Source organism: Podarcis pityusensis (genome assembly GCF_964106645.2).
Source record: "Podarcis pityusensis genome assembly, chromosome: 2".
In the NCBI taxonomy this organism is placed as follows: Eukaryota; Metazoa; Chordata; class Lepidosauria; order Squamata; family Lacertidae; genus Podarcis; species Podarcis pityusensis.
The window spans coordinates 4,344,622-4,371,796 of record NC_138029.1 but is presented as its reverse complement, the minus strand read 5'-3'; the positions used below and the strand labels follow the sequence as shown (position 1 = coordinate 4,371,796).

Here is a 27,175-nt window from a genome sequence, read left to right as displayed (position 1 = left end):
GTGCGTGAGGCATGACAATCGTGCAGTTTAGTCCAGTGTTACTATGTCCAGTCTATATGCGCGCGCGCACACACAAACACACACACACACACACACACACACACACACACACCACCCCTCCCACCAGCTGAAATCCTCCTTGTTTTGCCTACATGAGAGAAAGCAAGCAGGGAAGTGATTCTGACAGTGAAAAATGTTTCATGGGAATGAGTTAATCATCTTCCCCCAGTACCACTGCTATGATCGAGCTCTCTCTCTCACCCACCCACCCACGACTGTGCTACCCTTACAAAAAAATGTTTAGTTTGGGCCTCAAGGTTTTTAACATGCAACTCCCCCAACACTGTCAACACCGTTTGATGGCTGTTTTGGCTAGGAAAACAAACAATTGTTAAAACACATCTCAGTTTACAGCAGAGCCCAGTCCAGTCAAATTGGCCCATAGGCTCAGACCAAAGCCAGCATTTGTCAATTGTACATGAAAATAGAAGCATTGTGTTTTCCCTTAGCAAAGAGTTGAATGAAAGTTCCCGCCAAGTAGGAATCTGGGTAGTGAGCATCGAAGGTTCTTTTTTTAAAAAACCACAACCACAAGCCAAAACCTAAAAAGATGCCTTCAACAAATCTCTCTGTGCAAAGTGTGGTGCTGCCTTCCAAATGGCATGATAATGATGAGCGTTACTCCCAACTGCAGAGGTGGGCAGGGATTGCTCTCAGTTGTGCAGTGATCCCGGTCATCTCCAAAGCTGAGAGGGTGGGTGGGGATTGTTTGGCAGCTGTGAAATCCAATGGTCCCCTGCTGCTCACACTGCTGCCGGCAGGGTGAATGCATGCACAGCTGTGAGGGCATTCCAAGTGCTGTTGCACAGTGGAGCCCAAGCCTGCATCCTTCCTTCCCCACTGGCCCTGCCAGAGCAGGAGGCAGTGGATGCTGCCCCCGGAGACACAGTCAAGCAGCCGTGTCCAAGCTAGCCCACTCCCTGCCAGCCCCTTCCACCCAGTCATTGTAGACTCTGTTAGGAAGTCTATTGTATAAACTCTACCTACTGGTAACAGGCAATTTACATGACTAGCAACACCAACCACATGCAATCCAACTGCTTACCAACAACCAGAGGGGCAAACATTTATCCCAAAAGAGAGGACTGTACAGTACTAACTTGTAAATACCATATTGGTCTGAATATAAGCCTCACTTTTTTCCAAATTTTAAATGCGGCTTAAATTCACGACCTTACAAAAATGGGCTGTTATGACAGCACTGCTGAAACAGGCATATGGTAAAACGGAACGGGGGTGAGTGCCTGCGGAATTTGAAGGGGGTGGCTTATATTCGGGCCAATATGGTACCACCACTGATCGACAGCTACTTAAGCTGCTAGCTTCCCTGCTGATCAGCTATTTAGTGGATCTGTTGGTAGGTTATGGACAACTTCCATTACGAAGAACTAAGAAACCCCAGAAAACCCCGTATTCTCAAATCTCTACACAAAGGCTTGCCATGTGACTCAACTGAAGCTTCCCAACTGAAATACATGCTATAATCCAGGAAAGTTATGGGGCTTCCCAGAAATAGGACGATGCACCTCTGGGCTAAGTGAATGATACCCCAAAGACAACTTACTTCTTCCTGTTGGGCCTGTCCCCACAGAAGGAGTTGTACTGCCAGTCTGTGAAGACTCACTCCCTGTCCGTGACCGCTCTTGGTTATCTTCGCTACGCCAGCTGGGGTGTCTAGAACATATACAGAGAAGCAAGGCTTACTAACTGTAAATGTGGGGCACTGGATAAAAAACAAGTATACACAACTCTACAAAAAATAAATACAAACAAGGTGGTTAAATAAAACTGAGACAATTGTGCCATTAGCACCTTTCAATCCATAGTACTGCTCAAATCAGCCCTTTAGTGGAGACCAGGTGGGGTGGCCTGTTAAGTTTGTCTGGGGTTTGAGTCTTCTGATGTTGAGCTTACTGATTCAGTCACTGGTCAGGGAGCAGCTGACGCTGCAGTACTGCAGAACTTAAGCAAATGCAGAGTTGATCAATGCCCAGATGAAAGACCACAAGAAGATACCCTCCTCAAATTTTCTGAGATGGAATACATCACAATTTCAAAGAGATATCCTTTCAGAGGAAGATTCCTAAAGGAACTCATTTTTGGGCAGAAGAAAAGGGACTTCTTTGGAGAAGTGGAGAATTGGATCACACTGTCCACAGGGAAGACCTTACAACTGAGCTATGACAACTACAGAGTGCAAGGCTTTGCATGTGGAGGCCCAGTTTCAATCCCTGGACCCCAGTAGTGAAAAGGTGGGAATAGGAAGCAACCCTCAATGTGATGCATTCCTATGTTCAGGTCAGAAGCAGTTAGAGGTGTTTCTTAACTGCTCAAATTATATGTGTTAAATAAAACAACTTTTTTTTGCTAGGGGATTATATGTAATGTGATTTGGCCTTGCAGCCACCTGTCATTAGGCTAGTGTGGCTGCTTGTGCTGTGACACAGTTTGGGATACAGCAGCTTGGGCAGGCCTGGTGCTAGCCTAGCATTCATTCTCTGGGCTTACATAGATAGCTGCCCCCCAAAAAGTGCTCTGTAATGCCATGAACCTACCTACCAAGGCAGCTAATGGAATGTCACCGCTCACCATCTTCAGCATGAGCAACTCTAGGGGTGTTCTGCAGCATCAGAGGAGCTGCAGGCATATCTATGGCACCTTTTGCAGAGATCACCAGCTTGAGCCTGTGACACACCAAGTGGTGTTTTGCAGATTAACTCAAGCAGTTTCTCTACTGGCTTGTGTGCAGCTCATGCTCCTTTTCCGTCACTTACCGCTCCCGGGGCCGTCGCTCTAGCCTGGGTTTATCATCTTCCAGCTGGCGCTGCAGCTTCTCTTGCTCCTTCTGTAGCCTCTCTTCTACTTCACGCTCTCTTGCAGCTGTGTCCACAGGCTTGGCCCCCCCAAAGATGGAGGCTGCACGGCTAGACTGGGTAGCAGGAGCTACAGATGTATCTTCCTCCTTGGGAGCGCTCCGAGGCTTCAGGTTCAGTTTAGGCCTCTGAGTGGGACCTAAGAGAAAAAGAACAGGAGGTTGAAAAAAGCAACACAGTTCAGAAAAAGCAAAATGAAAAAAGCAAAGCCACTGGATTCAGGATTAGGCAAAAGCCAAGAAGCAGGAGAATTGTGAAAAATTCATATGGTTGTCTTATTTAGATAAGGAGGTGGGGATTAAAGGCTGAATGGTATGTGGCATTTAGGCCACATAAGGAGATCTTGGAAACAAGGAAGAGTCAACAAAGGACCCATGCCCAACAGGGGACAAGGAATCATTAGACAAACCTCCTACAAAAGGTGGGTCACCCAGTTCTCAGAAATGGCTAGGCTACATAATAAATCTTTCTTAACCGTGTCTGATGGATCTGGCAACATACCATATACACTGGGTAGGGCAAGAGGCAAACATCGCCATGGCCTAGGGTCAAATTCAGAATACCACAAGGAATAAGGGAGAACAGAATAATCTGCAGCAATACACAACCAACAATGACAGCAAAGCCAACAGTTCCTCATTTCTTTGCTTCTGAGCAAACACCGAGCATACCTCTATCATCCCGCCGGCTGTCATCCCTGCTATAGTCATCCCGCGAGCTGCTCCACCTATCCATTCGATCATCTCGCCTCTCGTAACGGTCCTCATAGCGGTCACCACCACCCCTATAATCATCGTCCCGACGGTATCCGCTGCCAAAGGCTCTTCTACCACTGCCTGACCTAGAGTCGAAACCTACAGGAAAAGGAAGTTCAGTGGTTTAATCTTGCACAACATGAAGACCATTATTTCTGAGGACAGCACCCCAGAGTGCTCACAGATGAGTCAGAAAAGAGAGCAGACCTCAGAGTCTGTATGTACATTCACACACCCCTATACCCCTCCAACATGTGCAGCTATTAAAATGTTTCCCTGAGGTTACATATACAGAGGCACATAGTCCCTGATCAAGCAGTATCCAAACATGGCACACAATGTTAGATCAAGCCAGTTCCAGGAAGATTTCATGTACAGTTTCAAGGGCACGCTCTGAAGTCCTATTTGGCATCTGAAGAAAATACCTCCCACTTCAGTTCAAAACATGGCCAAAAAATGCTTAATTAACACAGCTGGAAAATGCTAACTAGTAGGGACTCAAGTTATGCACAATTGTACAAAAGCACCACTCCTAATTACAAGATCACTCAGCCTGGAAGGAAAACAGACCACAGCAGCAAAAGAAACCAGAGAAGAATGACTGGTTGGAAAGGAACCCAAAACTGTAACTTCGTCTCATTTACTACATCTCCACAACCAATATAATAGTTAAAAACTGCACAAATAATAAGAGTGCTGCAGGTATCAAGGTGTGTGCAAGATGCAAGAGGTATTTGTAGACCAAGCAGGGAGGACACTCAAAATGTCTTTCCACTAGAGCAATCACTGAATCTTGAAACACAAAAGCAAAATCTTTTTAAGCCTTTGGGAAAAGAAACTGCAGCAGTGCTCTATATTCCATATCCCAACTTCCAAGTATTTTCACCTTCAAGAAAGAAAAGCCATTCAGACCACAATGACTATACATAAAATGGATTGTGTGCCTAAAATGTTGCATCGATAGCAGGGGAATGTGGGAGCTGTATTACCTAGCCAATGCTGCAATGTAAGCAAATGTTTGTATTAAGTGATGCCTCCTGTAAGCATCTCAAACCCCAGACCCACAATGAAGTCTGTGACCCACAGTACCTCCTCTATCGTAGTCTCTACGGTCATCGTAACGATCTCTGCCCCCAAACCGATCCATCTCTCTTCGGGGACCATCACGGTACCGATCCGAATCGTAACGATCACGGTCTCGATACCCTAAAGCAGGGGGAAAAGGCTATAGCATGTACAAGATAGACGCAGAGCAATGACTTTCAGAAAACGTTTGACACAGCTGGGGGAGATTCAGGGGGCAGGCTTTAGGCATCTTCCAGCACGTGACTACCATGGTGCTTGGTCACAGAACTATTTATTATTGAAACATTTTATTGCCTTGTACTGTAAAGAAGTATTTACATATATATTCCACTGCACCCAGAAGGTTCACAGTAGAAAATGTGATGAAAAAGCAGGTATTGAAGTACCCCTAGAAAATTATCACCACCATCATAAAAAGTCTTTGTTCTAAGCAAGAGAACAGTAGAGGAAATGTGCTTTTCTCAAAAGGAGGCGGGCAATTCACAGGAAATCATAGAACTGTAGAGCTGGAAAGGAACCCAAGGGTCCTCTAGTCTAACCCCCTGAAATGCAGGAATCTCAACATACATGTACTATGTATCTTCTGAACTATAAGCGAACTGTTTATAAAGCTACCTCCTAGGTATACATGAGGTTAGGCAATCACGCAATTACTTATAACTCAAGTTTTTTGCTTCAAAAAAAATAGCAGTGAAAACACTGATTGCAATTTCACAGCTGTCATACTCCAATTCTCCAGACTGTTAGACAAGAAGATTTCAGATGTATTTGTCTTCTGATTAAGGCATTCCTTTCTCAAAAAAGTAGCCTGTAGAATGCATGCTTTACAGTCATGAAGCATAAATGTCTGACATGCCTCCATGTCTTCAGCTCATGATATGAACCTGCTGAGCTCATCCCCATTTCAGACTGAAATGGGTCTTCCGCATTTCAGTCTGAAAGAGAACAAGGAAAACAGGGATTAGCCTTCAATGCACTTGTGCAGCTAGGACTCCATTTTACGGTCTCTGTTATGCTGTAAAAACATGAACAGAAATCATGCAACATTTGGAGCAACAAATGACTGCATTTTGAGTACCAAGCCAGCTTGGTTGACTGACACGAGACATGTACAGTGGTACCTTGGTTCCCAAACGCCAAAAAGCCCGAAGTAAATGTTCCGGTTTTCTTTTTAATAATAATAATAATAATAATAATAATAATAATAATAATAATAATAATAATTTTTATTAGTTTTCAATTTTAAAAAATTGAATATATGCCACATTGTATCAATACCAGATTACCCCACATATTTCTCATTAACATTTAAAAATAATTTAAAAGAACACATTTTTACCCCGCCCCCAAATCCCCAGACTTTCCTCCACCCCCTCTTCTGGGTCTTCAAATAAACCAAATCATGTTACATTCCAGATTCCTTTACCCAAATTTCCAACTACTAAACAATTAAACTTGTGGTATACAGCACAGATACTTTAAACATTAAAACCACTTTATACATTACACACCTATGCTTTCATGCTATTTCCCCTTTTAAAATTATCCTAACTGTTGCTTTTTGCAAGCATTTAATCAAGGCACAGGCAAACTCCGGCCCTCCAGATGTTTGAGACTACAATTCCCATCATCCCTAGCTAACAGGACCAGTGGTCAGGGATGATGGGAATTGTAGTCCCTAACATCTGGAGGGCCGGAGTTCGCCTATGCCTGATTTAATCCATGCCTGCTGATGTCCCAATTTATTTACAACTGCTGACCCCTAAATAAAAACCATTTTCCAGACTGTTACCCATTCTTTTTTTTCTTACTTTGGCATATTTAAATCTCCTCCGAAAGAGGCTTCCCATTAGGACAATTCCCCATTTCAGCCCTCCTTCCTTCCAAATTTCTCTGTCTCCACAGTTGTGATTTCACCCAAATTGCTCTAATTCCTGTCTGTACTCATATTTAAAGCTCCTCAAGAAGCTGCTACCAATAAAGGCCATTTCCAGTTTCAGCTCCTCCTGTCTTAACACTGGTGTTTTTACCAATACAGTACTTCCTCAAATATTTTCTGTGTATGCTGCCCTTCATATTCCCCTGTCTTTCCTTCTGGATTTTCAGTTAGCTCTCTCCCCCCCCCCCCCCCGGGGCTTACAAATGTTCCCTCCTGTCGTTGCCAGAGGGTCTTCCCTGCATCTATTCTTCTTGTTTCCGGTTCTTCCGCCATGTTCTTAAAGTGATCCAATCTGGTACTGATGGTCTCTGATATCTTAGCCATACTGTCCATAAATTCTCTTTTCCATTGGTACGAAAATTCCATAATTTCAGTATCTGAGCTCGTCTCTGGTTGCCCTGCCCCCTGTCCTTCCATTGTTTTCAGCGCAGCCGGTATTCTTTGGTGTCCCAGTTTTCAAACATTTTTCGGAAACCAAATGTCTGATGCAGCTGTCGGCTATTGTTTTCGGGGCGCCTGCACCAATCAGAAGCTGCGCCTTGGTTTTCAAACATTTCGGAAGTCAAACGGACTTCCAGAATGGATTAAGTTTGACGCTTTTGTTTTTGCTATTTGAGTTTTTGTTTTCAAGGCTTTTTTGGTTAATTTGTTTTTGTGACTGTGTGGAACCCAGTTCAGCTACTGACTGACTGACTGATTGTGTGACTGCAGAAATGGATAAAAGCCCCCCATCCAAACAATGACTATCATCAGTGTAGGCAAGAATTTTTTTAAAAAAAATAATCTTCAATACTGTCTTATTTATTTTATTGATTATTGCTTTCATTTTATGGATCAACGGTCTCGTTAAGATAGTAAAATTCATGTTAAATTGCTGTTTTAGGGGTTGTTTTTAAAAGTCTGGAACGGATTAATCCGTTATGAATTACTTTCTATGGGAAAGCGTGCCTTGGTTTTGGAACACTTTGGTTTTGAAACGGACTTCCGGAACGGATTGAGTTTGAGAAGCAAGGTACCACTGTACAATGAAATAACTGCTAGAAATCTTCCGTTGTGTATTTGGCATCGATGGGAACATAGGTACGGGATACGACTCCAGAAGCCCAGAACACAGGAAGCTGCTTACACTGTCAAACCACTGGTCCATCCAACTCAGTATTGTCTGCCTGACTGGTAGTGGCTCTCCCAAGGCTTCCGACTCGGGACACAGCCAGCACTACCTAGAGATACAAGGGAATGAACCTGGGACCTTCTGCGTGGAAAGTAGAGGCTTTGCCCTAGGGCCACAGCCCTTCCTCAGTGTGCGTAATTCCCTAGCTTTTTGTAGTAACTGGCTAGTATTCAATCTAGAATCATGTGTAGGGAGCACAGGGAGGAAAGCTACTCTTGTAAGAACAGAATATAAAGGAAGGGCTTCAGCAACTCAGGAGCATGCAGGAAAATTAGAAGAGGGCAAGGAAAATGGTAGTTAGCACAGCAGGCAACTGGTGATGAACTCACTGTCTCCAAAGCTATCCTCGCCCCTGCGGGGAGGGGGGTCATCAAAGCTATCCGTAGCAGGACGGGCCCTCCAGTCAGTTTCAAATCTCTCTGAATCCCGGTTGCGGTCACGATCTCTACCAAAAGAGCGATCATCCCTATCTGCAAAAGAAAGGAAAAGCAACCCAACAGTTAAATGGCACATCCAGTTTCATGGATTCAGACGTCTGCACAGAGGAAAGTAAAAGCACCTACACTTTGGAACTCCCTTATTGATATCAGGCAGGTGCCTTTGCTGTATTCTTTCCAGCACCTCCTTAAAACATTTTTGCTCAGGCAAGCCTCTCCAGACACCTAGAAGTTACACGTGTTTTAATCTGTTTTTAGTTTATTGTTGATTTAAGTTTTAAAATGTTTAAAAAACCTGTTTTTTAACTGTCTTTTATGGGTGATTGTAATGAGATTTTTTTGTCAACCACTTTGAGGTTTTATTACAACCAAGTGGCATATAAATTTTGTTAAAGAAAAAAAAGATACACTAATAATTTCTCTGCCGGAGCAATAAATGTGACCTCTGGCAAGATCACAGTGTGTAGGTAAGAGGGAGCAGGATGCTGGTTCAATGCGCCCTGTGGAATCGTGTAGCTCACACCTCCTGTACTGTATTGGGCTGGAGAGGCACTTTTAAAGAAATGGAAACCCACAGTGCTAATTCTGAATTTACTAGGTACCTTTTGCAATTTGCACTGTTGAACCCAACAAGATCAAGTCAAAAGCAGGTAAAGCTCATAAGGCCTTTAGCTCTCCTCGTCAATTTCATCCGTACACAGAAAAGACTTGCTAGTAAGTGGGGGAAACTTGGTGGTTTCACAGCTTTATTTTCCAGCCTTTGTGTATAAAATTTAACTGGTACAAGATGACCTCTTTTCACAAAGCCACAGCACTTACCTTTATCTTGAGCTTGATCAGCAATATCCACTCGTATTCTCCTGTTCCCTAGAGACTGAACATACAGTGGAACATTAGCATTTTAAAGCCCATTTTTTAAAGAAGATGTACAGCAAGTTCAAGGTTATATCTGACCAACGCATGTAGAATTGCTTTGTAAATGGATGCACCTATCACTAACACACGGAAAAAAGGATGCTAGCAGAATTGTTATTTATTAAACTGACTAAAAGTGACTTAGCATAAAAAAGAAACTTCTGAGACATTCATGTTTTTAAAAGGTAAGATTAAAACACCCCACCCACTAAAAGAGGCCACAGATTACTAAAAGCCAAAGACCTGGCAGAAAAGAAATGTTTTTGCCTGGCATCCCCAGGTATGTAATGATGGAAGCAGGGATGCCTTCCTGGGGAGAGCATTCCACAAAAGGGTAGCAAATAAAAAACCAATGCCCACTGGACTCTTATCACTCAGGTTCCCGATGTACAATTGTAGAACTTCACTTGTGCCAATGCACTGGGAATCAACATGGAAACAGGGTGCACCTAAGAATAACATTGTTCATGTGTTCTCTCTAATGTGAAGGGTCATGGAGTTTTAAGATGCCTGATGGAGTTGAATTCAATCAAACCAAGGCCCGGATCTTTCACTCTGTCTTTCACATGACTAGAGAAGATTATGTTTATGGCCCACGAAAAGTCTCCAGTCTTGCAAATAGGTTGACACAGGGTATCAAAAGCTTCTTCATCCAAGAGTGTATCTGGTGCTTCTGCTTGTGTACCAGACTTCTGCTTGTACAGTGCAACTTCCTCTTCCTCCCTCCCCATTGCACCCTCAATATCTGCAGCAACAAATATAACTGCTTATTTTAAGCTTCCAAGCTGTCACAAACACCCTTAACAGTTTACAGATTTACTTTCCTGTACCTATTATAGCTTTGTCCTTTGCAAAAAAAATTGTTGAGGCAGAAAAATGGTTTGGATGCCTTCAGGTGGTATTGTCTAGACTTCAGAGGCAGGATCACTTGCCAAGTATCTGAGATGGCCAGAATAATCTACTTAAAATAGCTAAGGCAGGAGAACAACCATCTGAAAATGCTTTTTGCTGAACGATAGTTAACACTTTTTATCTGGCTTGTCTGAGAAAACTGAGTCCAATTTCTTGACCCAAGTTGCTTGAGACTTGAGACATGCCAATCAGAACAGGACAGATCACTGCTGTCCTTAAGTACTTCAACAGACTGCCCTGAAGATACAAAATTGGGGGGGGGGGGGAGAAACCCCAACTTCTAAAACGTGGCTAATTTTATCTGATTTTGCTTCCATTCATTGCACTGTCATCTTTGCCATTTTACTATAGATTGTTTTCATGTCACTAGGAGGAGGACAGAAGGGGGGGGGGTAATTACTGAGCCCACTGTTGGAGACTAAGGTTAACAGGCACTGTCCCAGCTTCTAAAAATTCTAAAAGTCCCTAACTTGAACTGGTGGATATCAATGTGTTCAGAATCAATGTGGCTGCATCCAACTTCTCAGAAGCCAATTGGAGATAATAAAAGGCAGTCCATTTCAGATGTACACCATGCATCTTCTGAAGCAGTCAATTTTTACAAAAATAAATATATAATAATACATGAGGTAGAGTAAGGTAAGGTAAAGGACCCATGGATGGTAGAGTCCAGTCAAAGGCTATGGGGTTGTGGCACTCATCTCGCTTCAGGCCAAGGGAGCCAGCATTTGTCCACAGACAGCTTTCTGGATCATGTGGCCAGCGTGACTAAACAGCTTCTGGCACAACACAACACCATGATGGAAGCCAGGGCACATGGAAATGCCGTTTACCCTTCCCGCCACAGCGGTGCCTATTTATCTACTTGCACTGGTATGTTTTTGATCTGCTAGGTTGGCAGAAGCTGGGACAGAGCAACAGGATCTCACCACTGTTGTGCGAATTCAAACCCCCAACCTTTCAATCGGCAAGCCCAAGGGGCTCAGTGGTTTAGACCACAGGGCCAGCCGTGTCCCTAAGGTACCTCCCTATTAAGATACTTTATTTCCAGCACTGCTTCCAAATAAAGCATGCATTATTCCATAAACACGTTGGAATCCTCTGCGCATCCTGCAGAAATCCTGAGTAACTGGGATTTGCCTAAGATGAACAGGTTTCCTGCCCTTAAACTTACAGTCTGCAAACATTATTAGGAAAATAAAATTTCTAGGGAGTGCAACTGTAGAGCCTTAAGAAACCTTACTCTGGCAATCCAGATCCTTGCCAACTCCTGCAAAGGGTTAATCCCCTGAAAACAGTCTTTTAGCTCAAATTATTGCATTTAATGATTGAACAACAGCAGAAGACTCTCGGATGGGGACCTCAGTGTCTGGGCTGAGCAACTCAGGTGGAGACGCTCCTTCAGGTATACTGAACTGAATCCATTTAGGGCTTTAAAGGTCAGCACCAACACTTTGAATTGTGCTTGGAAACACACTGGAAGCGTACTTAATCATATGTGGATAGGTTTGCAAGCAGCAACATGGTTGGGCAGCCTGCATAATCTGCCTTCATCCTCTGGTTATTTTTAGAAACATACTGCCTTTTGTGCCCTGAGAGTTTCACATCAGCTGACAGAAATGCACCAGATCCTGTTACAGGTTATCTCTTTCAATGATTCTTTCCTCTCTAATCCAGACATAGATATACCTGCAAAGTGAAGCACTTTCTATGCATCATTACTTCAATCAGGTTTTCAAGAGTTTTGCTCCTTTGAATTTTCTCTCCGCCCCAGAGGCTGGGCTACATCAAGCCAAGGGATAGGACTACATTTCTTGGCAGATTTCAACTCACCTCTTCATTGAGGCTCAAAGCACGGAGCATGGAGTCCAGGTCTTCAAACTCAGCATATCCAAATCCTTTCAACCTCTCTGGATTACTAGGCTCCCGTGGTAAACGAACAGCACTTATCTGCAGTTGAGTGAGAGGGGGAAATATTTTAAGTAACCATCTTCCTACAAAGAAGATGCAGTGGTCGTCTCCAGGTGCCGTGCTCCACCCACTGCACTTATTTAAATACATTTTCATGCCACCCTTCACCCTTAGGGTGGCCTTTATAAAATACAAACTTGCATAACTCGCAAGCAACTGAAATCCAGGATAAATGTCCTTGGGCTTTATTCATTTGTTTGTTAAATGTGTATCCCACCTTTCCACTATATGGTGTTTGTAAATACAGAAAAACACAAACAAATAATGTTATTTTGTAAAACTTATATACTGCTGATAGTAAGAAAACCCCCTCAAAGCAGTTAGAAAAAAACCTTTAAAAAATTAGTAATAGCAATAAGGGCACTTGAAAAGAGAAAGGCAGGAGTGGACGCAGGTGATACGATTTTCACTCCTTAAATCAGACCACATAATATACTCTGGTGTTTCACACCAACAGAACGATTATTCTAACTCTTTGATTCTACACACGCATCACTAACACCAATTATTCTTTCTGCTTCCCTTATGACATTGAAACACTGGAGGAACACACCTTTTACAGCACACTATTATACATGCCTACTCAGGCTCCTCCCATCAAGTTAAATGGGCCTTAACCCCAGCTAAGTGTATACAGGACTGCAGTCTTAACCATCCTGATTTCAATAAAGACTGCTTAAAAAGATGCTAACTTTATTCTAGGTCAGGAGTACTCAGAAGGTAGATTGGAACCAACCAGCAGATCACTTGAAGCAAATACATTTCTATTTACACTGCACATTCGTTGCTATCAAAGCTACCAAATATATATTTAGACTAATGGCTAGCAGGGAAGAATCTTCTTCAGTTTTTGACCACCACAGGACAGTTAGATCTTTCTTGGAGCTTGACTCAAGACAGGTGTAACAACAAAGAAGATCAATGATGCTTTCCTTTATTGTACAGGAAGTTCCTTCCAACATCAAATGCAGTTTCATCACACCCGTCTTGTTTCTCTTTAAGCCCCAAGCTATGTACAGCATTTCAAAACAAGAGGCTTGTCTGCTGGGAATTGTGATCTGTCCTTCCAGGATGCTAAATCACTAGAGGTACAATTCCCAAACCATGTGACAAGAGAAACCCTCATGTGCTGTGTGAAATAGCAGTTCACATGAGTCCTGAGAGCACATCTCACAAGAGCTGCCTGTTGCATCTCTTCACAATTTACTATTCTGGCCTTGCCTCCTTCCAGTCTAATTCTAATTTATCTACTTGCACTTTGATGTGCTTTCAAACTGCTAGGTGGGCGGGAGCTGGGACCGAACAATGGGAGCTCACCCTGTCACAGGGATTCAAACCGCTGACCTTCTGATCAGCAAGCCCTAGGCTCTGTGGTTTAGACAGGCATGCCTTTGCTTTATTGCACTTTGCAGATATTGCTCCTTACAAGAATGTGGGTGCAGCTGCAGGAAGCCTGGCCACTTCCAGGGGAAGGAAACCCCCCAGTGCTGGCGCCACCACCCCTCCTCTTCTAGCCATGGGAGTGGAGCAGGCTGGAGACAGATTTTTCTCCTCCTGCCCCTGCAACTGGGGTGGGGTGGCTTAATAGACTACAATATAAACATAACTTTGATATGCACTGGGATATGCCAAAAATTGTGTGACTTGCTTTATTGCGGTGGCCTGGAACCGAATCCACTATATTTCTGATCTATGCCTGTACCTGCCAGATGTTTGGACACAAGACCCCTGACCAATCACCCAATCAGCAAACTGCATGAAACACCACTATTTTAAGGGGTGGCTGCCTGCTTTGGGCTAACCAGAAGCAGAAAACTACTCTTTACAATTGAGAGGTTTATGTAGCATAAAGCTATTTGAAAATAGTAGAGTTGGGTCTATTGTTGCCTTCCAAACTGTAAGGTATTGAGAAGCTAGAAACAATATAAAAATCCAGATCATTCTTCTCACTTTATAAAGCGTTCTTCACTTCATCAAAGAGGCCTGGGATTTCTACCAGCTGCTAGGGAAACTCCTGTGGAGTTTCATACCAGAAACATCATCTTTAAAGACAAGGCATGTGCGGAATTTCTCTTGATATTACCATTTTCACACAGCTTAAGATAATGCTGCTATCCTCTCAATGTGACACAAAAAATACCTGGATTCTTATTGAATGCTTTCTGCTGGATTCCACGTGGCGCTACCAGACCATGAACCTTAAAGCTACCCGTGAAATACTCACATTAAGCCCTCTGAAGAAGTCCTTGATGGACTCTTCTGATACATCATAGGGCAGGTTTCCCAGAAAGGCAGTGTAGGGGGGTGACTTTGGGAGACGGCTTCTGTCAATATTGGGCTCCCGAGCTGCCCGAGGTGCAGTAGGCAGGATGGAACGGTCAATTGGAGGGGCTCGGTACACATCATCATCGTTGCTATGCCAGGTGGTAGAAACTAGGAGGGAAAAGCGTTACACATTAGCAAACACACAGAGCATTTACAATGAACAGCAAAGAATGTTCAGCCTCCGTTTGACTTGTGGGCAGCAAGGAAAGTATTGGAGACTAAAAGGAACTGGTCACTATTAGACAAGAGCACCGCCTCCACAAACCACCCCAAATGGGATTCTTTTTGCAAGCAAACAACAGTCTAATAAAAATGCCATGCCACTTCATAAGCAATTTCCCACATTCTAACTCACAGAAACACAAGGAATTGGTTCCAAACCATCCACTCAAAGAGAATGTAGGGGAAATGGTTGTTGCTACAAGGGCAAAAAAGCAGCCAACTGTCCTAAAGAACAACTCCATATTAGTAGCACTTGCAATGACTGCTGACAAATGTTCACTTCAAGGTGTGCAGCTGAGGGCTGTGATGACTCTCCAACACCTTGAAGAGGTGATCACGAAGAGGTATTCTAAATGAACCAGTGCCTCCATGTGCAGGGAAAGATGCTGCAACAACACTTCAGTCTTTTGCAACCTCAGGCTACATAATACAGGGCCCACCCTGAATGCCACTCTCTATGTGACTGAAGCCAAGTGACAGTCCTGCATGCTCATAAAGTTTCCAGGGCTGTATTTCTTAGGAAGATACACTGCTTAATGTCATTGCATACACACCAAAAGCCCACCAAATTAGAAATGGGGAGGGGCTTGTGATAGCTTCAGAAGGACTTAGTACTGGGGAGGAATATGGTACCTTAGCTCTGAAATTGTATTAGCTTCATTAAGTGCTCCAAGCACCCCCAAAGCTAAGCATGACAGCAGAGATAAGACACCACCCCTTGGACATAAATTTTGGCTTCTTACCATGGCTGGAGATTTCCATACCTGTCCTAGTTGACACTTATTTTATTTTCTCTAATAGAAAAAAAATAACTACTTACCCAAAATTAATTATAAAAATGCAGCAGAGAACAAGAAACTGCTAGTATTGGCCTTCCCCAATATGGTGCCCTTCAGATATAGGACTGCAACCCACCATCATCCTTGACTATTAACAATGCTGACTGGGACTGACTGCAGTCCAACAACAAATGTATGACACCAGTTTGGAGGAAAGAGATAATAGCTGAAAAGTCAAGATTAGAAGAAACTCCAGGATGTTTTCTCACTGACACCTAGAAACTGTTCAGCAGAAGCAAAGCAACCCCCCCCCAACCAAACACCATTATTATTTTTTATCTTACCATCTCCTTCCAGATCGTCTGTCTCATCTGCCCAGCTAACTGGTTTTGGAACAAAGGTGGGAGCACCACCGCCATCCTCTGCTAGAAAGTCTGTCAGAGTCAGGGTCTTCCCCTTCTTGTTCTTCTTCTTAGCTGTAAGAAATAGAAAAAGTGATAAAAAGCCGCTTCAAAACGTTGGAAACTGCTATTGTCCTTTACTGTTCACTTGCATACACAATGCCGATCAGTCTACTACTGATTTGAACACAAGCAACCAAACCAACCGATCTCAAAAGACAGTAGGAACTGCCATTAAGACAGGAAGACATTGTGTTACAAACCCACTTTTCCACAGCAACACCCAATCACACATTTCAGCACAACCAAAACATACACTTGAATTCAAACAGATTCAATTTCAAAATCAGTAGAAAATAATGTGTTGTACAGCTTCATTCCCCATCATTTTCCTGTTGTGACAGTGTTCTAAGTTATCCCATCCATAGATAGCAGTTTGTAATGAGTTCTTGGTAAGCCAAGAAAATATTGGTATTCTGCATTGTAAAAAAGGAAAGTGTTTGCAGAGAGGCATTTCATCAGGAGAGAATTTCATAGGCAGGACACCACTGCTTCCTTTTTGGGGTTCAGAGGAGCAAAATTTAACAAAGGAAAGAAGCTAGCAGCATGGCCCAGAAATGGGATCAGGACAGAGAGAAGTCATCTTGGGTACAGATGACCTGCTGAGCCAGAGGCTCACTTCCTACTCAGCTTAAGCCAAGTCACACAATGGCTTTACAAATGAGGTAAACATCAGGGAGAACTCTGTATACCCAACAAGCCTCCACGAATCCACAAACCAGAGAAGAGAACTGTTGGCCAGTGATAATACTCAGAGCTCTATATAAGACTCCTCTTCATAGTTCTCTGTCAATTGTACTTACTTGTGGGAGGTCTCTTATTCCACACTGGGGGAGTTTCTGCCTCCAGTAAAACTCAAGAGAACCGCCCTAGTTACTGGGGATCCCCAATGATAAAGAATGCTGCATAACTTATAATAGAAAAACAGTCAACACCAAATGTTAAAATCCTAAACACAAAGAACACAACTGCCACTTTGTTCACCTTAATTGTTATATATTTTGATGGCACAGCAAAAATTATATTGTGGTTTTGCTTGCAAGGGAATCTAGCAAAAGTCGTCTACTCAATACACAGAATGCTGGAATTAACATTCAAAGATGCCAGCTGAGGGTTTAAAAAACAGTAGGAACCCTTAGAAGCTTGCTATCCAACCTACGTGTTTTAAATGGACCTTAAATGTAGCATTAAGCAAACCCTTCCTGTTAAAGGTAAGGAAGTGTAACACAAGAGTTTTATCATGTACTTTCATAGATGAATAAAAATCTCATTTCTCAGATTGGATGGCCACACCAATTTTTATACGTGGAAAAATCACCATGAGTCAACATCTATCACAGGATCACTATTTGTGTCAAATGTGCTCCACAGAAAATCCCAGTTTTGAAATGTCATGAAGACTAATAAAAACTAAAATTCTACAGAATGCCTTTGGGCTTTTACCATGTCAAAAAAGGAACGCAAAAATTCAACCTATTTCTAGATCTTAGGTGGAAACCTTAAAGCCCTGGCAAAGGAACCAGCACTTCCTAACAATGGTAGAAAACAGCCTACACACAGAGCAGATAACCTTCTATCCTAGAAGCACACAATTCTTTATTCTTGGAAGTCTGCCCTTTATCTTATGTGTCAGACAGACAGAATGGGAGGGTATTTGCTATGAGCTGTCAGAATTTGAAACAGAGAAGAATGCTACCCTAAATGCTTTTAAAAATTATTATTATTATTATTAGGGAAGAAAGTCTTGTTTTTGAGCTTGATTATCCTATCTGAAATGCTGTTAAATATTACATACCAAAGTTGTTGGCCCATACAGTGCTGCTAGAAAGCACACTTGTAAGCAGAGGAACAGCCTCTAGAAGAAAGGAGGATCTGGAATAACTGATACTATTGAGGCCACAGAAATGTCTTTAGGGAACATCCTTTCCAATGTAAAAGGGGCACACAATGTTTCCTACTTCTTGGAAGAGTAATGCACTTTCTGTTCCTTAGAAGCACAAACTCCCCCTTAGAACAGGTGACTAACTGGGCCGTAGTAGGATTATGCTGTCCTTGGCTGGAGGATAAAACATACTGAGAGGGGGAAAGAGTAAGGAGCTAAAATTGGGGGAGAGGGAGGAACGGTGGGCAAAGTCAGTTTAATTCTTTATAAGCAAGGATTTGCAAGCTTTAGCTGGCCTTGGTGACCATGCAACAACCTTTGCTTGCCAGAAGCCTTTCCTACCCACCCCAAAGGGGGGATTCTTGCCTGTGATCTTATGCTCCAAGTACACCTGGAGCTTAGTACTACTGGAACAGCAAGCCCCTACCTGCCTTTCCTAGGTAGGTGGTGATGGGGGAGACAAGGCTCTGCCATACGTTCTCTCTGACCTTGTACACTGCTTCTATTTGTCTCCCAGCACTAGAGAAGGACAGGGACTCTATTCAGAATAAGGGTAGATTAAGGATAGACCAGGTTGGCAAGTCCCCTACAGTTTGCAAAAAGAAGTATGGAAAAAGAAGCAATCTGCTATGGAGCTGGGTGGGAAGTAAAGCGGGGAGAGACTGCGTGGCCCACTCACATGATCTCTGCTCACATCTTCCTACCTCTCCTCCACTGCAGGAAAACTAGAGGGCAATGTCCCACTTATAAACTGCAGTGTTTTCATCAGCTATCCGTAACATTCACACCACAGTTATATACCAAAAAACATGATGTGTGCAACAGCCACAATATTTATTGAGAGGAGTCAAGTTTTGAACTCAGGTCTCTAATAAACAAGCCCAACATTTTGTTTATTACATGGAGCTGACCCACCAGCAAAAGCACTTATCCAGAGACTGCACTTGTGTTTTGTGGATCATCTAACTTTAGGCCTTTTAAATTTTACTATTATTGTCTATATACAGGCAGTTCTATATGGAGCTCTTGGGGGGGGGGGAGAGAGACCTTTAACAGTCCCAGCAAGAATGAATTGAGAAGCTCCAGCATGCCCCAATAACATTCCCAGGCTGCTAGCAGGAGAGAGAGGGGTTGAATAACAGAAGACTGAAACAACTCTCCTAATATTTACACAGCAGCTCTATTTTATCAGCTACTATTGCACCAATGTAAGCAAATTTTGCACAACTCTTGATTCATCAATTTTCGCTGTCCTTTCATTTACTTACATTTATATACTGTCCAAAAACAAAGTTCTCTGGGTGGCTTACAATAATGAACATATTGTTAAAACTTATCAGCCATAAAAACAAAATAATACTGCATAATTTGAAGGAAAAAAAATTGGTAGGACATAACCTGTCATATGAATTTCAATGACTTATGATGATGTCTATCACTCATACTAATGCCAAGTGATGTTCTGAACAGCCACTTACTACTCACATCTTGGCAACTTATCACTGACTGCTCTGCATTCCTTAAACCTTTGTCCTGGAGTAAAACAAGTGTGTGTATATAGCACTCATGAACTCCCCCGTCAGGAACAGTCTATCTTGGAAAGAATTATGGAGAACGAAAACAAGCAGCTTCAACTCTGCATTTATGGTTACGTTAAAGCTGCAGCCGTGATGACCAACAAGCTGGATATTTCCACTGCAATTACCAACAGTAATTGGTGAAGAAGCAACATTGAAGCATTATGATTCACTGCTGATAGGGTGATTCATTATATACCACATTCAATGCTGTTTCAAGAAGACTACAGATTCGACTAGGGCTGGATCCTGTCTCCTAAACCACAAGCAAACAGAGAATCCTACTCCCTGTGTGAAGGGCATGGGTATGGGAAATGGACCCAGTGCTATGGACTGGAAACACCTAATGCTTTTGAGCTACGGACACCCATTTAATTTACTTACTTTCTTCTGCAACCTGCATAGTAATTGGCCAATACTTGACCAAAGATAAACGGCATGGTTTTAAAATATTTGCTCCCTCCCCTCTCTTATTAAGAGTGCAAATCCTACAGTAAAGTTACAGGGTCATGTTTATCTGCCTCCACATTGTGATAATTTCAATTATGTCATCACATTGTGACTTCATGGCAAGGTTGTCAGAATATATGAAAAGTACCCTTCAAACATAGGCTGCTTTGCCTACTTACAGTGAGGGAATCACAGTCTCATCATTGTTGTGTTTTGGAGAAATATGTTTTTTGAGCTTCCCAAACAGACTCTCCATTTCCCAGTGACTAGAAGAGACTGGTATTCCACTGAGATCAACATGCCTGTGAGTGGAAACCTCATTGTAAAGGGTCCCATTGGAAAGAGGAAAAGCTGTGTGCATCTCTGTGCATATGTGAGGCTCCTGTTTTAATCACAGTCATCAAGTATCACAAACAGCAGGGCTGGGAAAGACTTAATGAGAGCCTTGAAAGTTGCTAACCCTTCCAGTAAGTACTGGACAAGGAGATTATCCGTGTCCAGTATGACAGATTTGTACAGCCTATATACTAAAACTGGACTCCAATTTAATACACAATATTTATACACAAATGCATTTAGTGTTCAAATACAGCACATCCTTACAACAATCTTGTAAAGCATGTTCCTATTTTTCCAAAAACTGGTGGGGTAGGGAGGGTCAAAATTAATCCCTTGCTCATAGAAAGGCAATATTTGAAATAGGCCATCCTAGTTCATGATGTAGCCTTGGTCACTTTTCTACACAAACACCACTGTACTGTCAACTGTGCAGCTTAGGAAACCTCTTTGTAGCATGCAATAAAAACAGGACTTTCTGCGTTGCTGTCCAAAGGCTCCAACATATAGCTCCTCCACACCACCTTTGGGATAGGAATATTCAAAAATACAACTGTGGTCCTTCCAGTTCACGGTCTTCATAAGAGTATCTTCTCCAGGCTCTTTTGAGACTGGAACCCCAAAGGCCAATGTAAAAGGAATTACATACAGGACCCCAACTTAATCTTGTTAACAATACACCTTTCTCTTGGCTTTATTTCCCAGTCGTTTTAACATTTAAACCACAAAACCTTCACACCCACAACTCTCCTCCTACCCTAATTAACGTAAAGCACTGTCATATCCACTGCAGATAAATCAAGTTTAAATAGGAGACAAAACTGCTGCATGGGCCCTAGGGGCACTCCCCAAATGATGTGATCAGACAAGATCCATTTCAGTGAAAGGCAGGAAAGACCTTCCACTGTGCTTTGCTCATCATACTGCACAGTAATAATCTCAAAGCCCAACCTGTAAACCAGGCATATGTAAACTCGGCATTCCAGATGTTTTCGGACTATAGTCATACCTGGGGTTACAGACGCTTCATGTTGCGTTTTTTCGGATTGCGGACTGCCGAAACCCGGAAGTACCGGAATGGGTTACTTCTGGGTTTTGGCAGTCGCGCGTGCGCAGAAGCGCCGAATTGCAACCCACTCGTGCGCAGATGCGCCACTGCGGGTTGTGGACATGCATCCCGCACGGATCACGTTCGCAACCCGAGCGTCTACTGTACAACTCCCATCATCCCTAGCTAACAGGACCAGTGGTCAGGGATGATGGGAGTTGTAGTCCCAAAACATCTGGAGGGCCGAGTTTGCCTATGCCTGCTGTAAACTGTCATTGGGCATCAGTAGAAGCTCGTTTTTATTGACTCAAATTTCTATCCAGCAATGCCCAGAGGCTCCTGCAGCAGCTTAATGATATCAGTACAATAATTTAAAAACATAAATTGAAGTGTAATAATTACCTTCTTACAAAGATCAAGCATATAAAGTTTACTGGGCATAAGATATGAAGCCTTTGTCCTAGACAAATGTCACTACCATCTGTATCAGCAGCTCACTTTGACTTTTGCACATCCAAAATACAACTAAGACATTTGCCCAGTTCATAATGTTTCAAACTGTGGTGTGGTTCCAGTTAATACTATTGGTTAACAATCCATGTTGCACATATTCTGGTTTAAGGTGACTCCTTGCTTTGCAACTCAGAGGACAGAGGATGAGGCTGCAAACCTTTTAGTGTTGTATTTTTTTGTTGGTATAACTATTTGAAATATAAAATTAGCAGCCTGAGATGCTCAGTCACTTACAAAACTGAATGCAATGAAAATGCCATTTAAAAAAAACCAACAACCCACCAGTTTCCTTAACCAAAAATTACGAGTAAGCCCTTTTGGAGTGTTGAAGTTCAGGCTGGTAAGGACAAACACACACAGAGTACTGAACTATCAATCAGCTTAGGAATTATTTAAAAAATTAGTTGGTTAGAAGCAGGCAGCCTACTAACTGCATTTTTAACAAACTAGATACCTTCACATGCAGCCATTTCCACTTTCTTTTGTCCCCCATGGCATGGCACTCTTAAAAGTGGCTATCTGTATCACTTTCTCAGTGACAACAAATGCAATGCTAACAAGCAAGAACTGGACTCAAAACCTGCAGGCTCAGTTTGCATCAAATGGCTGACAACTCAGAGAGAGCAAGCAGTACAGCGAAGTCACACTGCAAAGATACACAGTGTTGCTTGATCTTATATCACCAACCCTGTCAATGATCAAGAAAAATACTGAATAACCCCCACATGGCTGAAAACAGTTCTTCTTGCTGGTATAGGGTATCCATAACCCAACACCAGTCCCTGCCTATATTACAGGCCCCCCGTTTTGCCAAACAAGACCCCATTATGCCCATATTGTTCAAACCTGCAAGGCTGTTTTCGTGGCATCTCTTGTTCTAAAGAACTGGGTCAGAAATTAAGACCTAAAAGCTACTGTCAAGAATAGATACAATTCCTGTAACTTAGCTGAGGCAGCAGCAGCAGCCACAGAGAAACTGCTGCTGAAATACAATCTTCCTGTCCTATCATAACACAGCTTTATGGAACTGCTTATCAAGTTTATCATCTGAGGCACAAAATATATGCTCATAAGGATTCTTTGAGCAAGTCACCATCTCTCAGCCTAACCCAATTTGCAGGTTTGTTTAAAGGCTAACACAAGGATATATAATCAACCCTTATACAAAGGCCTGACAATAAATATAAACTTTAAAAAATCTAATGAATAAATGCACTATGCCAATGCAGTATGACAAAAGAATACCTACCTTTTTTAAAAAAAGAGGAAATGGGTTAGCTCTCTTTTCAATTAAGACTGCAAGTGAAGGAAGCTTGCCAAACTTACTAGATTAAATAATATACACCGCACTGACCTATGAAAAACAAATGCAACCAGGTTTCAAGCTCTGCTGTGTTTTCTTGCACAGCCCACTGTGTCTACGCAAGATGCAAAAGATTCACAGTTGTATAAACAGTAGTTTCCAAACTTTGGCAAGAAGGTAAATTATTTAAAGCCATCATTCCAGCTAAGACTTTTTAAAAAAATGTGTATGTGGTTCAACCCCTTTTAAGTCCTCTAGGTGCTAAAACCCCCAATCAGTTTTACAGTGGACTCAGACTTATGGAGAGAATAGAATTCAATGCCGTGCTCATACAAGCATTTTTGCTTGCCAGGCTGAACAATCTCCCCTCTTTTCCCATCGCATGCTGTTCTGAGAGTTCTCCCAACCCTCCAGCAGATTTGGGGCAAGCGGGGGGGGGGGGGAGCTTGTTACACTAGTGCTGGCTTTCACAAGTGCACCAGGTTTGCTGAATCTGGCCCACAGGAAAAAACCCCCTCAAGTATTTAAGATGTGCTTCTCAAAGCATTTGCAATGGTTTGTCCTACCATTAGGAGTCAAACAGCAGAATGCCTGATCTCTGCAAAGACCATCCATTATGACAGAGGTGTTTCATTTCTGGCAGCAAATGTCTCAAAGTAAACTGTAGAATTTTAATGGAATTATGTCTGGTTAACTGCAATACTATAGTATCCAGCTAACAAGATACAGAAGGTGTGCCCTCCCATTTTTCACTTTAGTATTTTTAGTGCAGCTATTTGGTGCAGTCTGGTGCATTTCAAAGGCATATGGAAGTCAGCCACCATACTAAACCACTGGGAAAAAGTCATGCCTGGCAGAGATCGACCCACAACATCTAAACAGACACAAAGAACTTATCACCCAAGCAGACAGACACAAAGAACACTTACACAAGAAACATTCACACTTTGTTTTGTATGGAAGATGCTGCAGTGCTCCTCCCTAATTCTTAGGGATCCCTTGTGCTGTTATGCGAACCATATTCAGAGATTAAAAATATGCCACATTATCTTGGCAGGACAGAAGAAAAGAATGAAATACTAAAATCCTCCTCACCTTGAGCAGTCCTCGAGCTTCCATTTTCAGCAGCGGAAACCACTCCAGGAGCTAAGAAAGTGGAATGTTGGAATAAAGTAAGCAAGGGATACTCTATGCCCCCCACCAAAGCCAAGCAACGGGGCTGCAAAATGTGTAGTGTGGGAGGTAAGCTCAACATGTAATGAGAATCTAAACACCAAGGATGGGGAACCTGTTGCCCTGTGGATGTTGTCTCCTAGGGAACTCTTGGGACAGGATACTGCGGAATGACTGATGCCCAGTTTCTGTATTACTGAGAGCTACTCTGTTTTTCAAATACCAGTCTGGGGGCAGAACAATCTAATATTCTCAATAATATTTTAAAAGTATGTATCGATTTGTGAACTTCAAAATTTAGAAATAAAATTATATATTTAAAAATCAGCTTCATTGTCATCTTGTAAGGACATACTAAATGTAACCGAAAACAATATTTTTTAATGTGCAGATGTAGGGAATTTAGTACAGGTGAGAGATTTGCCTGCAGAACACAGTTCCATGGAACACAGCTATCAGTGTCACCACATATCCCTTAGATGGAAGAGTTGGACCTTATGAAAAGCACAAACAGCAATCCTGTTACCTGGCAATGGAGGGAACAAAGAGGTGCCTTTCAGATTCAAATAAATAACCTATCCAAAGCCCATCAACTTCATCCTGAGGTTGATCTTAGGCAGATGTATTTTCCATTATCCAAGACACAAATTGGAAGTGTTACACTAGAGCTTGGCAGACTATTGTGCTATCAACACACAGAAATAAAATTAACTCTCCAACAGGAAGACACAAGCATCTTCTACACAGATGGCAATGTGCTATGTCCCCATCAAAATAGGGAAGTAGTGTGCAAAGAACAAGAGAAGCCTCATTTTATGTTAAAGCAGAAATGCATACAGAAAGCATGGTAAGTAGTACCCTGTAGACCCAATTCTTCCTATGTTTCTTCCAGCAAATACAAAGCTATGCAAGCAGCAGGAGTCAGGCCGCAACAGACCCAGCATTCCAGACATTTGATGGGTAAATTTTATATTTGAGAAATAGCCTGCAACTCACAGCATACATGCAGGAGAATTAAATGGTAGACTGGGCTGCAACGCTCCAGACTGCAGGCAAGGAAAGCCATTTCTGTATCTTCCCCCCATGTAAGGAAGATACTAGCATATCAGTCGGTGTTTCTAGTCCAGCCTGATTTTGCACTGTGCTCATTTTCGTGGGGGTGCTGTTTATAGAGGGGAATTTTATATGATCCCCTTTCTATTATGAAGGTCATTCTACCACCTCATCCTGCTGCACCTATAGACAAAGTCAATCTTTTCAAGACTGGTGGTGTGTGAAGGAAGGGAACTAGGAAACCAAGTGGCAAAATGACTGGCCCAAACCCACACAAAACGTACACAGCCCAATACACCAGGTGTTATAAGAGATATAACAAAGAACAGCCTGGACACTTCCCTAGTATCCTGCAATGGCGTAAATAGGAAGGCCATCTTGGGACAGAGCAAGAACACAGCCTCCAGAGAAGCCAGATAACAGAAAAGTCGGAGGCCAGAAGGCAACCATACTAGGCAAGTAAGATCGGGGGCCGTGAACGTGCATGGAAAACTTCTCTCCCTCATGGAGAGAGCGCAGCCCTTTGCACGCACACAGGAGCCTCAGCAACCGCCCCAGCAGCCCTCCGAGGTGGGCTGGTTTTCTCAGCCCCCCTCGCCGTATTACAAAGCAGGGCCGGGAGTGAGACGACAGTCCTTCCCCCGCCCGCCCAGGCCATCCTGTGAGCTCGGGGTCCAGGAGGGCTTCCGGATTGACCTCTCGGCGTTGCTAATTCCTTCCCCGGGTGGGGGAGAAGGCAGGCAGGCAGGCGGCGGGTGCGTGGGGAAGGTGGGCCCCGGAATGCCACCCGCTGCCGGGGGCGGCGGCGAGGGAGGCGGGGCGGGGCGGGCAAGCGCCGGCCGACGAGCTCCCCGCAGCCTCCGCCCGCCCCGCCCCGCCCCGCCCCGCCCCGCCAGCCCGGGCGGCGGCGGCGAGTCAGCCAAGCAGCACCCACGTGGGCGCCGCCCAGGTCCGCCCTGCCCCACCTCGCCCGCGCCCGCCGCGCGCCTGCGCACTGGGACGCGGCCCAAGAAGGTGCCATCTGCCGCCCCCCGCCCCCTCCCTGACGGAGCTCCGAGGCCGCCCGCGCCCCCCCCCGCCCCCGCACCAAGAAGCCGGAGCGGGAGCCGCGCGAGGCCGCCTCGTTCGAAGCCGCGCGCCTGCTCGGGTCTTGGGGCGGCTGGAGGGCGAGAGCCGCCTTCTCGGGGGGACGCGCTCCCGGCTCCCGCCGCCCCGCTCCCGGCTCTGGAGGGAGGCCGAGCCCGGCGCGGCCGACCGGCCTGCCTGGACCCGGAGGCCCACGCGCCCCGCGACCGCCGCTCACCTGAGGCCGCCATGTTGGGAAGAGGGAGAGAAGGCGAAAGGGCCCGGATGCGGCCGTCACGTGATTATAGCGAAAGAGGCGCCTCCTCCTGCCGAGGGGGGCGGGTCCGAAAAAAGGGAAGCGGAGGGAGCGGGAAGCCGGCGGAGGGGGCGGGTTGGCGCCGCGGTGCTCAGTCCGGAGAGGCGACGTGGTCGCGCGGTCGGGCGCAAGCGCGAGGGAAAGCGGAGTCACGTCGCGCGGAGGCCAGGCGGAAAGTTCGAGCCCCGCCGTCGGCGGCGCCTTGAGTGGGGGGGGGGGGGCTGTCGCGCAGCAGGGGCGGAGGGCGGCTGGGGTCGAGTTCGGCCAGTTTAGGATTGGCTTTACTGGCCCGGTGAGCCACACCTGCGGACCCACCTCTGCTGCGCCTCGCGACCATGGGAGGGGGTCGGACTCGAGGATCCCCGTATCTAGTTTGCTTTACTTACTGAATTATTATTATTGTTGTTATTGTTAAATTTGTATACCTCCTTTCACCGAGAGATCTCAGAGCAGCTCACAACATAAAAACAACAAAGTACATAATACCCCTCCCCTCCCCCAAACACATTTAAAAGGATATGCTTCGTGGGAGCTGGTGACCCCCCACGCCCCC

The 27,175-nt window shown here is 44.1% G+C and overlaps 1 protein-coding gene across 2 annotated transcripts in view; it reads right to left on the bottom strand.

The window, feature by feature from the left end:
• The window catches only part of EIF4B (eukaryotic translation initiation factor 4B), a 35,235-nt gene extending 8,603 nt beyond the window's left edge, over positions 1–26,632 (bottom strand). Inside the window, exons 1-11 of one of the 2 annotated variants that reach the window (XM_080990017.1) lie at positions 26,545–26,632; positions 24,111–24,161; positions 15,790–15,921; positions 14,344–14,552; positions 11,982–12,098; positions 9,141–9,195; positions 8,214–8,354; positions 4,778–4,894; positions 3,605–3,787; positions 2,835–3,072; positions 1,625–1,734 (exon numbers count right to left, since the gene is read on the bottom strand). In XM_080990017.1, the coding sequence (XP_080846143.1) occupies positions 1,625–1,734; positions 2,835–3,072; positions 3,605–3,787; positions 4,778–4,894; positions 8,214–8,354; positions 9,141–9,195; positions 11,982–12,098; positions 14,344–14,552; positions 15,790–15,921; positions 24,111–24,161; positions 26,545–26,557 (1,366 nt within the window). In that variant the 5' untranslated portion in view covers positions 26,558–26,632. Of the gene's footprint in view, positions 1–1,624; positions 1,735–2,834; positions 3,073–3,604; positions 3,788–4,777; positions 4,895–8,213; positions 8,355–9,140; positions 9,196–11,981; positions 12,099–14,343; positions 14,553–15,789; positions 15,922–19,749; positions 19,891–24,110; positions 24,162–26,544 lie in introns of those variants that run through there. The other variant, XM_080990018.1, reaches the window with a different exon arrangement.
• Positions 26,633–27,175: the final 543 nt, after the last annotated feature.